Source organism: Mesoplodon densirostris, chromosome 3, assembly GCF_025265405.1.
Source record: "Mesoplodon densirostris isolate mMesDen1 chromosome 3, mMesDen1 primary haplotype, whole genome shotgun sequence".
Classification (NCBI taxonomy): Eukaryota; Metazoa; Chordata; class Mammalia; order Artiodactyla; family Ziphiidae; genus Mesoplodon; species Mesoplodon densirostris.
In genome coordinates, this window is record NC_082663.1 from 30,395,621 (window position 1) to 30,414,311 (window position 18,691).

Sequence of the window (18,691 nt, forward strand, 5' to 3'; positions counted from 1 at the left end):
TTAAAATGAACATTTGGTATGGTGTGGGATTTGTCTCAGCCCTCTGAATAAGGCACTTTAAAACAAGCCCTAGGGCTTCCCTGGTGGTGCAGTGGTTAAGAATCTGCCTGCCAATGCAGGGTACACAGGTTCAAGCCCTGGTCTGGGAAGATCCCACATGCCACGGAGCAACTAAGCCCGTGCGCCACAACTACTGAGCCTGCGCTCTAGAGCCCGCGAGCCACAACTACTGAGCCCGCACACCTAGAGCTCATGCTCCGCAACAAAAGAAGGCGCCGAGATGAGAAGGCTGCGCTCCGCAACGAAGAGCAGCCCCCGCTCACCGCAACCAGAGAAAGCCCGCGCACAGCAAAGACACAACACAGCCAAAAAACTAAAAACAAACAAAAAAAGTTCCATTTTTTTAAAAAAATGAAAAAACAAGCCCTAATATGGTCCCTTTTTGCCCCACCTACTTCATGTGTTGTCAAATTAAAATGTTTATAATTCTTTGACAAGGGGCTGAATATACAGGCTTGTTATGGTTAAAGTGCCTCTCAAAGTATTAACATGTTTATAAAACATTTGAGATTTAAGTGATAATTATGACAAGTACTATAAATAAAAGTCAGCTAGCAGCACTTTTTAAATACAGACTTGATCAGCTTATACTGTGTATTTTACTCTCATTAGGAAACTTTGAATAGTTCACCCTATACCCAGAGATCTAGGAATTAATTCCTTTTGAACTCGTCCATTCAAATGGTAGAACGGTGATTCTTCCTAATTATTACCCAATTTTGCTTCTTTTTTGATATTATCAGTACTATGTTTCCTTTTTTGTTTTTAATTATAAAAAATGTCAAATGCAAAAGGTAGAGAAGATGATGAACCTCATTATCCACTTTCAAAAGTCATTAACTCATGGCCAATCTCATTTCATCCATCATCTCATCCATCTATTTCCCCCACCCCACACGCACCACACACAGGCTCACAGATTATTTTGATGCAAAACCCGGAACTCTGACTTCATAAATAGTTCAGTATCTACCTCTAAAAGATATCCTCCTGAATTAATTCTGAAACATTAAATATCAAGATGGTGTTGAAAGTTCCCTAGCTGTTGGAAGTGTTTTCGTACATGGGTTTGTCTTGATCAGGCTCCAAACATGGTTCATACATTGCATTTGGTTGACATTGACATTTCCTTAAGTCTCTTAATCTTAGAGTTCCCCTTCTTTATTATCTTTACAATTTATTTATTGAAGAAACTAGGTCATTTGTCCAGTGTTCCACATTCTGGCTTTTGCAGATGTGATCAATCCCTGGAATAATGTTTAACAGGTTAATCTGTCCCCTATTTCCATAAACTGGTAGTTAGATCTAGCAGCAAAAACTAACCAAGAGTGATTTTGCTACCCGAGAGACATCTGGTAACATCTGAAAACAGTTTTGGTTGTCACAAGTAGAGAGGCGTTACTGGCATCTAGCAGTTGTATACCAAGGATGCTGCTAACCATCCTACAATATCTAGGACAGCTCCCACAATAAAGAATTATCTGACCCAAAACCTCAAGTGTCAGTGTTGAGAGACCCTGATCTAGAGGCTTTGCCTATTGATGTTTTTTGTTTTAGCAAGGAGATACTTGATAGGTAGTATTAGTCTTCCTTCAAGAGGCACATAACATCTGGCTGTCATTCTTTTTATGATATCAACATCTGCCTATGGCCCTTGATGTTTCTCCTATACCCTAGCCACAAGTTCCCAAGATATTATGTAAAGTCTGGCCAAATGCAAAATTTTTATTTCTGGGTAACGTGACTTATGTCCCTTCTATCATGGTGAACTCAATTACAATCCAACATTGACTAACGATGTACAATGTAGAGGACGGGGGAGGTACAGAGCATGAGGAAAGGCACTAAGTAGTCCAGGAAAACTAGAAAGAAACACCTTTCCACTGGATACCCTAACCTTGGAATAAACAAAAAGGCAACCTCCTCTCTCCCATCCGCACCTGGCCAAATGTCCCAGGAATTCAAAAAGCTCTCTTCACCAAGAGGTTAGCTCCTTACAATACAGGTTGAAGCCCTAAAGCCTATACTAAACTTATTATATGGATTTGTTTTCTTTAATATTTATTTATTTTTACTTTTTAGTGAATCTAAATATCAAAATGCTGGTATTTTGGTATTCCTTAAGCCAAATATCAAAATATCTACCATGCACATTTGAGCATTAAGATCACTATATTTTAAGGTCTTCAGATGGCAGGGGCTGTGATTGATGAGAGACAGTAAGGCAGGCTTTTTCCATAGCCATACATTTTAACATGAATAGGCACACTGTAATGTATCATCCCCACCATTACCATGCATTTATATTGTCTTTTAAACGAAAACTGGCCATAGTCATTTACATTGGCTTTTAAAAAATTTTATTTTTTATACAGCAGGTTCTTATTGGTTATCTATTTTATACATATTGGTGTATATTACATTGGCTTTTAAAATGCGTTTTTACTCAAAACTATTTACTCATGTAAAGTGGATAATCCACAACCCATTTAAAAGACTAATGGAAATACTTAAAAGATTAATATTGGGCTGGCCAAAAGGTTTGTTTGGTTTTTTCCATAAGATGGCTCTCGTATCACTTAGTTGTCTTTAACATCATTTGAAACAATTTTGTTAAGATTGTATGCAGGCTGTCATATTACTGTGCATTTAAAAAAGACATCAAAATTGGTGAATTTTTGTGTAGCCATTTTTATATTGAAGATTGAAGAAAAAAGCAGTATTTTCATCATATTAGGCTTTATTATTTCAAGAAAGGTAAAAACGCAACTGAAACGCAAAAAAAAACATTTGCACAGTATATGGAGAAGGTGCTGTGACATTGAATGTGTCAAAAGTGTTTTGCGAAGTTTCGTGCTGGAGATTTCTCACTGGACGATGCTCCATGGTCGGGTAGACCAAGACCAGTTGAAGGTGACAGCGATCAAATCGAGACATTAATTGAAAACAATGAATACGACGCGAGAGATAGCTGACATGCTCAAAATATCCAAATCAAGTGTTGAAAATCATTTGCACCAGCTTGGTTATGTTCATCGCTTTGAAGTTTGGGTTCCACATAAATGAAAAAAAACCTTCTAGACCCTATTTCCGCATGCAATTCTCTACAGAAATGTAATGAAAACATTCCGTTTTTAAAACAAATTGTGACAGGTGATGAAAAGTGGATACTGTACAATAATATGGAATGGAAGAGATCGTGGGGGAAACGAACCACCGGCAACCACACCAAAGGCCGGTCTTCATCCAAAGGTGATGTGTAAATGGTGGGATTGGAAGGGAGTCCTCTATGATGACCTCCTTCCAGAAAACCAAATGATTAATTTCAACAAGTACTGCTCCCAATTAGACCAACTGAAAGCAGCGCTCGAAAAGCATCCAGAAGTAGTCAAAAGAAAATGCATAATCTTCAATCAGAATAACACAAGACTGCATGTCTCTTTGATGACCACGTAAAAACGGTTACAGCTTAGCTGGGAAGTTCTGATTCACCTGCTGTATTCACCAGACATTGCATCTTCAGATTTCCATTTATTTCAGTCTTTACAAAATTCTCTTAATGGAAAAAATTTCCATTCCTGGAAGACTGTAAAAGGCACCTGGAACAGTTCTTTGCTCAAAAAGATAAAAAGTTTGGGGAAGATAGAATTATGAAGTTGCCTGAAAATGGCAGAAGGTAGTGGAACAAAAGGATGAATACCTTGTTCAATAAAGTTCTGGGTGAAAATGAAAAATGTGTCTTTCATTCAAGCTCTCTTCAATCATTTAAAGAAAATAAGTGTAGGGAAGAAAAAAGTTGCAGTTGGGAGAGATACATTTTAAAAAATGGTTTGAGGGCTTCCCTGGTGGTGCAGCAGTTAAGAATCCACCTGCCAATTCAGGGGACACAGGTTCAAGCCCTGGTCCGGGAAGATCCCACATGCCGTGGAGCAGCTAAGCCCATGCGCCACAACTACTGAGCCTGCGCTCTAGAGCCCACGAGCCACAACTACTGAAGCCCGTGTGCCTAGAGCCCGTGCTCCACAACAAGAGAAGCCCGCACACTGCAACAAAGAGGAGCCCCCCTCGCTGCAACTAGAGAAAGCCCACGAGCAGCAATGAAGACCCAATGCAGCCAAAAAAATTTTTTAAATAAATAAATAATTAAAAAAAAACGGTTTGTAAAAACCTGTTTCTCAAATACTGTCCTACTTACTTCAACTATCCATACATCACCCCCCAACACACACACACAGACTCCCTAAGAATGTTGTTTCAGCAGAGTAAAACCATTATTTATTATCATAATAGGCAATTTCTTCTCTAGCTATGCCAGTTTTCAAGTATTCATGGGGAGAAGGTACGAATCAGAACTCATAATCCCTACTCCCAGTGAACTCACAATCTACTGGTATAAAAAGCTGTGTACTGTTCAGATAGATCTCTTCAACAGTCTTTTCAGGATCCCAAGTTCTGAAAAAATTTTTTAACTGTTGATGTTTGATTTTTTTAAAACGGGAGAACAAAATTATTTATAATCCATGCCTTTGCTATCCTATAAAATATTCAAATTAACACTTAAAACATTCTTTTCTAATTTTTCCTTTGAGCTCCTCCTTGGTTAGTCAGTAATTTTCCAAAAATTTTATCATAAAATAAAGCCCATGACACTTAAAAAAAAATACTCTTTATACCTTCATGTAGAAATCTTATATAAGCCTTCTTATTGGCTTACAGTACACTTATCCTTCATGGTTATTTTTAATGTTAACAAGAATAAACTACATTTGAAATAAACAATTCCTCTTTCTAGTTCAGCAGTTCATGTAATATGATTTGATTTACTAGGGCCATGAATATAAATACATATGGAGCATCAAAAATATTAACTCAAAATTATCTGAAGAGTCTACATTTACCAGGAAGCACTGTGTCACATTAGCAGTGAATGAAGTCAAAGCGCACAGAGTAATACATAGCAGCGGGGAATAAACTCTTGAAACATAACATTTTGGGGAAATCTGGTTTTCAAATAATGACCCATAAGAGCTAAAGAAATGAACTAAAAAAGAAAAGATAACAATGGTTTAATTTTATTCACATGTAGTTGCCATGAAAAGGTTAACTCATTCATAAAGACATTTTTGCTATTCAAACATCCTTTGCCTCTCATCATCTCTTACAAATAAATCCCCACCACAGAGCAGAAATGTTAGAAGTTATACCACAAATGGAGCACACTAAGTATTTTTAAAACCTTTAAAATATGGCTTATGAACAATTTTACATAGCAGGTTACCTATTAATATGTTACATATTAAACAGATCTCTGGTACCATTTTAGACAATCAGATTTCCTTGATATTAAAGATGGAGTTGGCATTTTTGTCAAAAAGGTATTTTAAACCTGTTAGGGAGTTTCTATAGTGTGGAATTTCACTTCTTTCTAAAGTGGCATCTTAAGCATATCATTTTTAAATCAAACAAGAAATTAGATCCATCTCTGGGAAAACACCAATTTTTATTGTATGCATCATGTAAACTCCTTGCTATTAGTGTCTATGCAGATACTCTTAACTAAGGGAAAAAAAACAGATTCTTGTTCTGGATATACAACAAAACCTAGATTATCTTTGTATAGTAACATTTATATAAAAATTTTGACAAGAACCTGATAAATGTTGCCAGAACTAAGAGCACTCGATTTGATTATAATACATCCTAGCTTTCACAGAATTTACTTCTGAGCTCACTAGACTCAAGTTCTATACGATAGAGTCTGTTTACTTTACCAATGTATATCTAGCACCTGACACAGTACATGGCACTGAGTGGGTATTCAATAAATATTTCAGTGATTGAAGAAAAGCTTTTAACAGCAAGTGAAAAAAAATACAACTTTGAATAACTGGAATGAGAATACCAATTGTCTCATGATGCAGCAAGAGGTACTTTCTGTGATAATTCTAGGATTACTTATAAGTAGATCAGGAATTAGGTAAAGAAACTGTCATAACGGGAAAAAAAGAAAAGCCATAACATTTTACCCTCCAAAGCTAATGCGTAAAACTTGGAATATGAGTTAGGTGAAAACTACCATGATAGTAAGTAAGGCAATTCCAAAACTAAAGTGTTTTGCATATTTATTAAATAATCCATTTTCTTTCTGACAATACTCCTACACTAGATGAAAATATTTTTTAAAGGTTTTACCAAACTCCTAATAGAATATGTCTAATTAGTTCATCCTTTTAGTCTCTGAATCCATGTTAGATAGTTGTAAATAAGGAAGAACTTTATTAGACACTCAAATCATTTAAAAAAAATTACCTAAGATCTAAAATAGTTATTGGATAATTAATACATTTGAAATGGTGTCATGATTTTGTCCAGATATATTTCACCCAGCATTGTCAAAATTAACCTGACAGTCAATTAAATGAAAACATCTATAAATAATTTCAAAAATGATTGTTTGAATTTTTTAAATCAATAGTCATAACAATATCATTGTGTTCTGAAATTAGAAAACTCTTGGCATATAAAAAACACATTTACCTACTTCAATTAGGTCAATGTCAGGATTTATCAAAATTCTCCATCATCAAATCTTAAAAAATCTTGAATTTTAGGTACTACAGAAAAATACTAATCAAATGAGATGTGTTTGGTCTGACCAATTCCACAAACTTAGGAGGAAAAGGAAGGAAAAACAGCTTGTACAGTTAAATTTCAAATCTTAAACATTAATCTTTTATTGGCGCCTACCTCTCTAAATTTAAAGATATCAGCACTCTTGGAAACCAACTGTAAGCAATATAGAAATTTCACTGGTATGAATTCTAATCAATTTAGTCCATCCATTTTCTTACACAGTGAATATCTTTTCCATCAGAATCCAACAGAAGAATAATACAAATCTCACTTTCTTGATCACCTTTGAGCCCAAGGCCAACCAGTCTCAACAATAACCAAAAAATGTAGCCTTATGACTGGCAGTCTGTTTCCACAGTAAAACTATTTTTTCCAGTAATCAAAATTGTCATCTGAGGAAATCCTTCACTGTTCTAGAAGGACAGTTCGAAGCTCATCTTCTTTATTGATCAACATTGAAGCAATCGCTCCGTCATTAAACTCAAAGGAAGTTCCTCCATCTACAACCATGCAGGCATCCCAACAACGAGAACGAACACAAACCCTAAGCAGAAAGAAACACCTCATTAAATATTAACACTTTTCTTAATCCTAAATTACAGTTTCTTTAAAACACTTCATTTTCATCTAAATTGGCAGATAGATCATTTGGCCTTGATTTTAAAAATCAAGTTGCTCTTTGGTATAAGAGAATTAGTCACTATGTGAATACATGGGTACATTATCAAAAAAATCTCAAAACTTAAATGTTCAGGAGAGCTCCATTCACCCAAACATTTATCAGTGAACAAGTTCTGATGGAATTCATAGGCTTTTGAATGTTGAGTTATTACCATTACAAGTATTTTAAGGAGTGAGCGAGAATGTAACTATTTTCATGTAAAATTTTTATTTACGTACAACATACAGAAAAGGCACAAATTATTAGGGTACAGCTCAATGAACACACTTGCGTAATCAACACCCAAATTAGAAACTGAATGTTACCCAGCTCCCCAGAAGCTCCCTCACTGCTCTTACTCCCATCTCCCAGTCTCTACCCCCAGCCCCTCCTTCCCAAGCATATCCACTATCCTAATTTCAATCACCATAGTAGTAATAGTTTTGTCTATTCTTGAACTTTATATAAATGGAAGAACACAATAGGTATGCCTGTGTCTGGTTTCTTTTGCTCAATAGCATGTTTGTGAAATCATCCATGTTATTACCTGTAGCAGCCGTGTGTTCATTTTCATTGCTGTCTGAAAACACTTGCATTGTACAAAAATACCCAAATTTAAGTATCTCTTCTACCATTCATGGACATTTGGGTTTTTACCTATTGGGAATAGTGCTACTATGAATATCCTTGAGCATGTCTTTTGGTGCACACATTTCTGGTCAGCGTATACATTTCTGCTGGATATATATCTTGGAGCAGAATTACTGGGTCACTGCATGCGCTATATTCAGCTTTGGTAGGTAACTGCCAAACAAGTTCCCAAACTATTCCTAATGGTAGTATATAAAAGTCCCACTTGCTTCACCTTATCAACAACTGGTATTTCAGCTATTCTGGTGTGTGTGGTATCATATTATGTAGTTTTAAGTTATATTTCTCAGATGAATAATAAGGTCAAGGATATTTTTCCATATCCTTATCAGCCATTTGGATATTCTCTTTTGTGAAATGCCTGTCCATGACTTTTGGCCATTTTTCTACTGGGTTGCCTGTCTTTTTCTTATTGACTTGTAGGAATTTTTAAAATATATTCTGGATATGAGTCCATTGCTAGACTATCTCACTCTGTGGCTTGCCTTTTTATTTTCTTAATGGTGTCTTGATTAACAAAAGTTCTTAACTCTAATGTAGTTCAATTTATCAATCTTGTTGCTAAGAAATATTTTCCAACCACCAAAGTCATAAAGCTATTCTCCTACTTATAAGAGCAAACATTTAAATGAATCTTTATAGTTTCACCCAAACTGAGTATAGATTCGTTGATTAATCAAAATTAACTCTCAAATGATAAAGTGATTTTTAAGTATGACGAGTTTCCTTTTTTGTGTCTTTCCTGGAAAAATTCAGTTGTGTATTTTCAAAAAACTATATGCACACTGTAAGCAGCAATTTGTAATTAAACTGTTCTTTGCTTGTCATGAGATAGATGACAGTTTTTCAGAATTATAGCAGGGTTTCTTGTTAGTTTGGAAAATTGGGCAACCTTTACAAAATAAGAAATTGCAAACATTTCTGTATATCCTCTTCCCCTCAAAAAAAAATCCAAGGCAAATTTAATAGATGTGGGGGGGGGGATTCACTTTTAGGGGAAAGCTGGAAGCAATGAATCCTACTCTAGAGTTATACTGCTGTACAGGTTAGACTTTGTACGAATGCATGTCCTGCTTTTATGCCACAGCATATGAAAAAAAAAGTTGCTTTCCAGTCAGTTTCTTTTGAAGTGATAATTTGATCTTACTGTGTCTTACTAGAGTAAACAAACAAACAAGCCCACATCACCCAATAAATAACTTTGTTCTCCTTTCTATTAACTTTTTAGTTTCTCTAAAATGGAACCCTAAGTTTTAGACAAAATATTACTTTAGCCAGGTTAGCATGACACCTCTTTAGTTCTACAGGTTCTACTTTCCCTGCTAGATTAAGTTTGAAGGAGTGAATATAATGAAATTGAACACTTTTAAAGCCAACTGTGCTTTATAAATACAAGGGAGGAAAACAGCCACAAGACAACTTTGGAAGCTTACTTTGAGGTGAAACAACGCTGACGACTGCTTGAAAAAACTCTGTTTGCTATTGGTTCTCGAATACTGAAAAGTATTTTTGGTTCTTCTGGACTGTAGAGCAGCGATTCATTATATTCATTTGTTACTATAAAGGAAAAAAAAAACAAATATTAGCACATTCGATGAAAGACAGTCACTTCTGAGAAGTGCAAAATGAAAATGGATGCCATCCCAAGCACAGTTCTATTCCAAAGGTCTGGTTGGCAGCAAGTTTCCTGGAACTCACAACACATTCCATTAAAAAAAAAACAAAAAAAAAACACTTATAAATGAGGAGTATGTTCCAAGATTAGCCCACAGAAGCCTACATCACCCACAATAGAGCAGAAATAGGTACATTTGGCTGGGGTCGGGGGGTATCTATAAAGCTAGTAATCAAACAAAAAAAAGAGAAACTAATTTGAGGCACTCGAAAATGGACGTTAAGTTGCCATAATCTCTTGCTAATAAGTTCCTTTACAAAATACCACGCCAAAGAGTTCATAAGTATAAGTTAATAGTCTTGATATAAAATTCAGTCTCAAACAATGGCAGGCAATATCCTTTCTCTAATGAAACTGCTATTACTCAAGATATTTCTAGAAGTCTTTCGGATCTGCTTTCTCTCTAACCAAGAGGCACACAAGAGTTGGCATGCAGAGCACAAACTGGTTAAAAACAACTGTACAAAGAAACTGGGCTTGAAAGAACATTTAGTTGAGCACCACATTAAAAGACATTGCAAGACTATTAGATAATCTACCCTATATACCAAAATTTCATTTGAATTAAATGAAATGGCTGTAACAGTGACTGCACCACTGGCATTCACTATTGCTTCTGAAGATAGTCAAATCTTCAAAGGAATAATATTCATTCAGTAAAGCAGTATGTTTATTAAAAGAAAAATCAATCACTGTATTTTATATATATCCTTAAATTAATTTGTATACCTGATATAAATTTCAGTTGTTTTATACATATTATGCTTTAAGTTTAATTATATAATGAAGAATCAGTTACTATAAATGTCTAACTTTCCTTTCTTTGATGCAGATTTAACACTAATTCTAGCTCAAAGCCATGATTAAAATTATCTTTTAGGTCTCAAATTGAGAGAGGGAGAAAACAGTCCATTTTAGAGAGCTGAAAGTAACTGCAGAGATTTAGTCCTGTTTACAAACTATATTTTAAAGACAAACTATCTCCCCAACAAAGAAAGTCTTACGAGAATCCAAAATATATAAATAAAATGAACTCACACTGTTAACATACTCTATCATGTATTCCTAAATCTTTTTTTTTTTTTTTTTTTTTTTGCGGTACGCGGGCCTCTCACTGTTGTGGCCTCTCCTGTTGCCGAGCACAGGCTCCGGACGCGCAGGCTCAGTGGCCATGGCTCACGGGCCCAGCCGCTCCACGGCATGTGGGATCTTCCCGGATCGGGGCACAAACCCGTGTCCCCTGCATCGGCAGGCGGACTCTCAACCACTGTGCCACCAGGGAAGCCCTGCTAAGTCATTTTAAAAACGACCAGTAAGAACATGTCTGTTCTGATATCTCTCAAACTCAAATGTTTATGGATGACAGCTGCAGCATAGGTAAATAGATGCAACTATAAACAAGTCTGGATTTTTTGTTGTTTTTTAAAAAATAATTTACCTTGAAATCTTAGGATACTCCTCAATTAAACAGAGACAGCACGATTTAGCTTTAGTTTGAGGTCCATACTTTTGAAAATGATCCTAGCAGATGAGCAGACTTTAGTGTGTTAAAATTTCATATGCAAATCAAATGAATGTGGTTTTCAGTTTACGAATTTAAATATTTAAAACAAATAAAATTTAACAAATAAATTTGAAAAATTCCTATGCCCCAGCCATCTACGTCCACTCTCTCATTCCACAGTTGAGGAAGCAGAAGAGCAAAGAAAGAGTCTTGCCCATCGTTTCACAGTGAGTGACTGGCTGGTCTGGGATTGGAACCTAGTCTTCAAATTCGCTCATCAGTATCCTTTCTCCAACTGTGCTGGTTCTCTTAAAGGAACCCTGAAATAACTGGGCAGGGATACACAGGAGAAGGTTAAAGAGAACATTGTAGTGAATGTGAAGGTAAGCAATCAGAGTTCAGTGAATTCCTTCTCATTTAGAGGATATTAATGGCACACTGAGTTTAGGTGTGCACTTCCTAATTTCCAGATGTGTATTTTTCTACATTTTCCTATCCGCCAGGACATGTTTGCAGTCACACTGTTTTGACACAGAGGTTATATTTCCATGGTTGACAAAAATCATAATATAAAATTCCAGCTTTAAACTTTTTATTGCTTAAAATATATTTTAAGGGGTATTATATTAAGAGCATGTTTGAGTCAAAAGAGTACTACGCTTTGCTTAATTAGACAAGTACACTTCACAATAACATCCTCAAAATATGTACAGAACTTAAGTGAAAGTGTTAGTAGTTATGATCATTGGTCACTGACCTTTCTCTACAAATTCTCTGTTCAATGGAAGACTTAAATTTCCTTGTCGTTTTGCTATTGAAAAAGGAAAAGGGGAAATACCTTGATTAAATAAAATATTTTATAATGTACAATACAGCTGACATACAATAAAATATATTCAGCATATTATAATAGTAACATATAAGAGCTATTTGGTACTCACCAATATTTAGAACATCTTCCACAGCCTGAGGTGCAACCCTGTTAATATTGAATGACCTAGAAACAAACACCATATACATCTTTTCTTATTTTAGTTCTAAAAACATATGAAAAATGAAAAAGGAATAATCGACTTAATGTACAGAGAACTCTTAGAAATTATCAGGAAAAAAAAATGACCAAAAGGCAACAGCCACCTTACACAGTTTTAAAAAGTGGGCAAAGTATATGGGCAAATAGTTCATGGGTCTATATGAAAAAAATGTTCAATCTTACTCATACTTGAGGAAATACAAATTAAAACAAGATTTTTCTCAGATTTTAAAGATTAAAAACTGACAATGTATTGACATGGGTATGGGAAAAGAAGTATTCTCATATACTAATGGAATTATAGAAATTGCAATTGGAGGGCAATTCTGCTCTATTAAGATTTAAAATGAACATATTCTTCAACCTAGTATTTATCCTAAAATATATTTGTACATATAATACACAAAGACAAATACAAGGATATTTACTGAAGCATTGTTTATAATAGCAAAACAACTGGGAAGCACATAATAGCAAAACCATAGGAAGCTGGGTAAATATATTATAGCCACTCAGTAGAATACTATGTAGATATTAAAAAGGCTAAAATACAACTATATGTACTGATAATGGAAAGATAACAATATGTTAAGTTAAAAAACCAAAAGCATTATATTGTATGTATGTGTGCATATATATATAAAACTTACCTGTTTTACTTATATTAAAAACATACATGCATATACAGAGTGGTTATATCTGGAGATTAGTACTAGAGATATGAAATGAAAGAGACTTTTTGTTGTATACTCTGCATTATTTAACATATTTTAAAATGTGTATTTCTTCAAATTATAAAATAGTTTCTGAAGATGAGAAATCTTTTACTAGCAAGATGCCTTGCTTAACCACTTAAGAACAAACGTTAACACAAACATGAATAACTTTTTTTAAAATTAATTATTAATTAATTAATTTTTGGCTGCGTTGGGTCTTCGTTGCTGCGCGTGGGCTTCCTCTAGTTGCGGCGAGCTGGGCTACTCTTCACTGCGGTGCGCAGGCTTCTCATTGGGGTGGCTTGTCTTTGTTGAGAAGCACGGGCTCTACATGCACGGGCTTCAGTAGCTGTGGCACACAGGCTCAGTAGTTGTGGCTCACAGGCTTAGTTGTTCTGCGTCATGTGGGATCTTCCCGGACTAGGGCTCGAACCTGTGTCCCCTGCACTGGCAGGCGGATTCTTAACCACAGCGCCACCAGGGAAGTCCCTGAATAAATTTTAAAAGAAGCTCTGTGCTGGGGTCTAAAAAGATGGTTAAGGAAAGGTTTTTAGAAAAAAAACTCTTCCAGGTAATTTGGAATTCTCCTGCCTCTAACTCTTCTCACTCTTCTCAGTAGATAATCCACATGAACAGGCACAACGTTTCATAGTCACACAACTCCAGACCTAATTCAGTGGCTCTTAACATTTTTGAGGAGGAGGAATAAGAGATACTCCATATACCCCTCTAATCCAATAGCTTCCACATTTTGAGAAATGTGAAAACATTTTGGACATTCTCCAAGAAAAATGCAGATACACAAACTTTTACATTAAAAAATTGGGGTCATTCACAGACCATACCCCTATGCTAAAAAAATCTAAAATCTGGCCCTTGCCTTTCCTATTTTTCTCCATTATCTGTCCTCCAATTTCACATTCCAAACACTCCAGGCTCATTCTCGCCTCTGTACCTTTGCTCATACTTACTATGTGGTATAAAGCAAAATACTTTGAGTGTTCTGACTTTCTTATTGTTTAGTATGAGGTTCACAAAACCTATCTCATTTGCATTACTGTCACACACTACAAGACATAAGGCACTTAGGGCACTACCTGGCTCACAGCAACAACTCAACACTGAATGAAAATGTCAAATTCAAGGAATATGTATGAGTTATACTCTAATTCCTCTGAATATACCCATTACTGAAAGATACTGTTTTGGAATTATACTTTAAATTAAAAGTTACATAAAAATAAGGTCTTTATTAGGGTGCCACTGAGTTAAAATATGTTTAGGGCAAAAGATATTAATGACTTATATCTCCTTATTGTAGTTAAGACTTAGTTTAAGAGAACAGAAGTCTTATAAGACATGCTCTAACATTCCTAGAACTATGACTTATTAGAGATACCACAAATCAACACAAACTAAGTTCTCTGAATGGAGTTAAATTAAAACTAATTTCCTGTGGTTGTAATCTAAATCTCAGCCAATTCACTCTACCTTTAGGAGTGGTTTACATTCTATATCAAAGACAAACTATATGCCAAAGCAGGTGTTAGCTAGCACACAACTTTTTCCTTAGATCTACAACCTTCACCATTCTAAGAGTTCTGATTTGAAACTGGACTTAACTTCTACTAAAGACAACAAAATTGAAAGACAAAGAGTCTCATATCTTCATCAGCTAGTAAAACTTTCTCTTAAGAACACCTCCTCACCCTTAATTAAGTCTGCTAGTGCAGAATGTATGGAGGAGGAGGACTGGCAACAGTCTTAAGAAGGCATGGAAACATAAATAATCCCGCTCTGTGGTACTTCTCCTAGTGTGTGCTACAGATCACATTCCACACTGGGAAGAGGACCGAGATGAGGATGCAACAATGCAGAGACACTTGCTATGCAACATAACCATTACATCCTATGTCTTGTGCAAGAATTTTTGGAAATGCAAAGATGGGACAGCTAATCCCTGAACTCTCTTCCCCGCCCCCGACCCCAGACACATGATTAGGCTATATTTCCCACCCCCTCTTGCCACATAGCATGTAACTAAGCTCTACCTAAAGGAACAAGAGTGGCTATCATGGGCAACACTTCTAAGCATGTCTCACAACCTCCCACAGGGGACCGTCCATACTTTTCCTCCTTCTGTGGCTCATGAGGTCTACAGCTTATAGTTAAGTCCAGAATTTAAATCCTGCCTCCACCATTTAATAGCCACATGGCTTTGGGCAAGTCAGCCAACTTCTGAGACTTTTTAAACTCTATTAATGAAAATAAAATCACTTAATTCCAGAGTATTTTTGAGAATTTAGGTAAGACAACATACTTACTTGGGACAAAGAAAGTGCTCAAAGATGGTACTGCAGTAAGTTGAAATTATTAACATATAGAACATATAACTTTCCCTCAGTCCCTCTGGCCCCTAGGCTTCTTTTCTCCCCCTACTTTCTGAAGAGAAAAAGGATCAAAAGATACATGGGAAATGCAATCGTAACAAAAGAAATGTTATCAGTTATGACAGGGAGGACAGTAGAACATGCTAGAAGCAAGTAAGCTACATAGGGCTGAGTAGAGAAGAAAAGGGACTGAGTTAACCAAGGTGGCAGGGACAGGATATAGTTAGAGAGACAGAGAGAGTTGGTTCTATACTAGAGCACGGGAGGCAAAGCAGACTTTAATCAGCAACACAGAGAAGACTGAAATTCTAGTCTCAGCCATACTTATTTAAATGCAACAACAACACAGGACTCAACTATAAAGTGTGTGGTAGGGGAAATAAAACTCAATTTTAAAGCATCCAAACTTAAAGTCAGTTTGATAAGCACTGTTTTAGCTGTATTTGTGAGCATGTAGTCATTTATTCAAAAAGTATTTAAGTGACTTTGTATAAAGTACTGTGCTATGCACATAAAAAATTAAGCAGGAAAAAAAAAAACACTAGTCACCATCCCATGTGCCTCAAGTTGCTCAAACTAACTGGGTATGAGCTTATCAGAAACTAATAATGTGCTAAGTGCTATAACAGTGCGATGAGGAAGAAGTGCTGGGTAAGGGCAAAAAAAGGGATCAATTAATTAGGCTTATGAAAGGAACTAGGTCTTAAGTAAAGGTTTCCTAAAGAAAATGACATTTGAAGATTGGAATTTTCAGCCAGTGGATGGAAAGGGGAGAGTGTTCAGGCATTCAATGCAGGAAGAAGCTGCATTGAGCAAAAACAAAAAGCCCAGAGAGAACATGGCTTGTGCTAAGAATGGCAAGTAGCTTGCAGTGTCTCCAGCGTGATGGGTTAGGGTCAGGCAGGAGTAGGCTGGCAAGGAGGTCACACTTAAAGGGCCTTATATGACAGTCTGAGCAATGTGAACATAGGAGTCAATGAAGCTTTAAAGCACAGGAGGAATAGGGAGATATACCTACATTTTAGAAATATTACTCTGTGGTAGTAGTACGAATGACAGCCTGAAGAATAAAGGATGAGACACAAAGAAGAGTCACTGAAAAGATGGGGCCCTATACCCGAGAAATAGCAATAGAAACTGAAAAAGGGGGCTAGAGCTTCTGAATTATATCTGACAGGAGTTAGAGACTGGTAAATGCATAGGGGAGAAAAGGCAGACTCAAAGATAAGAGCAAGGTTTAAAGGAATAATGTGTTTTCCTGAGAATGTGAAGTCAAGGTTAAGGGTAATACTATTAAGCAAGACAGGGAACACGGGGAGAACAACTGAAGACAATAAATTCAGTTTTAAATGTATTGAATTTGAAATGCTATTAAAATCCTATGTAGTAGGTAAGTTTACAATATGAGTTTATACTCAAGAGAGAAGACAGCTACAGATAAAGGTCTGGGAGGCATGCGCATGTGTGTACTAAGAAGTAGAAGAGACTTCCCAGAGAGAGGTCACAGGGTAAACAAGTTGCAGGATGTCCCTGGTTATCTCCAGTTAGGCCTTGAATGCACAAACCTCCAGCATAGTTTTTGGTACTGTACTTTGTTTTCTTTTCTTTACTATTACTTAAAATATTCATTTTTAAAAATATATAGTCCCTAAAAACATTTCTCATTTTCTTTTTTCTCTTTACAAACCTAGTATGGGAAGCTAAAGAATGACCAGATCCAGGCTGAGCTATAATCTAAGAAGTCAAAGCCGGACTCCTGGACCCAATCAATGAGTGTAGCATAAACTGAGCCAACCGATATAATAACACCAGGCTAGCTACCTCTTGCGTATTAGAGGGCTTAGATACACCGATATGAGATAGCAACTAAATTACATTACTTAAAGTATTTCACAAAAGTTGATAAGCAACATCCCAAGTTACTCACCAGGCCTTTGATCCTGTTCCAGTACACAAATTGAGCCCTGAACTCTTCTGTTTTTCCCATGGACCATCATCAACTGAAATCTCATAGTAGGAAGCCCTGTGAATTGAGAATATAAAAGTGGATTGGCTGAACTTATGTCTCATGGTAAATAAGATAAACATAGTCTTTCAGCGCTGATGAAATCTAAGTAGGCCAGCTTGACTCAGACATACCTGACTTAGTCGGCACACACATCATGATGCTAATTTCAATACTAATTAAGTGAAAAAAATTTTTTTAATATCTGCATGTCTGCATCCCTCTCTGATCTATACGTGCCTATCAATACTTCTATCAATACTTTAACATTTCAAACAGGAGTTTCTTGTAAATTTTTACCTAGCATTGCTGCTACTGCTTTTATGGAAACATACAGAATCTTATTTCAGAATTCAAAAAGAAAATACCATTCCTAGGAGAGTTTCATTCTTGGTAGCTAGTCCTTGATACATCTAAGTCTGCATCTAATCCTTCAAGTTACCAATAGTTTCTGCTAAACTCTTGTTTCTTAAGTTACATACTAATGTGCCTTTTGAATTGATAGTAAGCTAGCAGAGATAATGAAGTTCTAAAGAAAAATCTCAACCAGTCCTGGATCACTGGACGAAACTAGGGAACAAGAACTGTAATTTTTTAAAAGATTTATATTTCTTAGAGTATTTAATAAATACGTAATCAACTGAGTCTTCTGCCACCAGCAATAATGACACTATTCTTTAACTGCATTAATGTATAAATGATGTGCAACTATTCAAAGAGCTTTTGAAACACGTAAAAGCCAATTTTGTGAACTATATCTTAAAATAATGATGTCACTGGTCAACAATGGGTTACTTTTCTCCAGCAAATAAAAAAGTTAAAATAAACCCTTAACAAAATACAGCTTTTCAAAATAATGACAATTATTAGACATGCCTGCAAATACTAACATTCAATGGATAATTTATCTCTTATTCTAACCCTTTCATTTTCTCCGCCAAGCTCTTGGTTTGTGAACGTTTTACATGATATAACTCCATGTTATTTTTTCTCTAAAGTCAGCATTCTCTACAAAAATAAAAGATATCAAGCCTAATATTCACATTTAATCTATTTCATAGCTTTGTTATATCTTCCTAGAAAATTAGGAATTTTAGGTACATTAGGAGCCTATTATACACAGACAAGCCATCTGAATCCATAGGAATGGCTGCTATTATGCCAGAATCACATAGAACCAGAGATTATAGGCAAGTGGGGATAGAAGAGAAGCAGACGTGAAGAGAAAGGAAAGTATAGTCAGGTGAGAGACGTTGAGCCCAAAACAATGAACAAATTTAGTGTCATTCCCACATGCAGGTTTATCAAGATTAGTCAACTGATAGAATTTTGGCTTCAGGGAGATTATTTTTTTTAAGGCAGC

General features: G+C 35.9%; 1 protein-coding gene across 2 annotated transcripts in view; it reads right to left on the minus strand.

Moving 5' to 3' along the window:
- Positions 1–5,129: 5,129 nt before the first annotated feature.
- The window catches only part of NADK2 (NAD kinase 2, mitochondrial), a 46,256-nt gene continuing 32,694 nt past the window's right edge, over positions 5,130–18,691 (minus strand). For both annotated transcript variants that reach the window (XM_060091634.1, XM_060091633.1), the window contains 5 exons: positions 17,251–17,346; positions 12,126–12,181; positions 11,942–11,995; positions 9,439–9,562; positions 5,130–7,237 (listed from right to left, as the gene is read on the minus strand). In XM_060091634.1, coding sequence (XP_059947617.1) covers positions 7,099–7,237; positions 9,439–9,562; positions 11,942–11,995; positions 12,126–12,181; positions 17,251–17,346 — 469 coding nt within the window. In that variant the 3' untranslated portion in view covers positions 5,130–7,098. The remainder of the gene's footprint in view (positions 7,238–9,438; positions 9,563–11,941; positions 11,996–12,125; positions 12,182–17,250; positions 17,347–18,691) is intronic.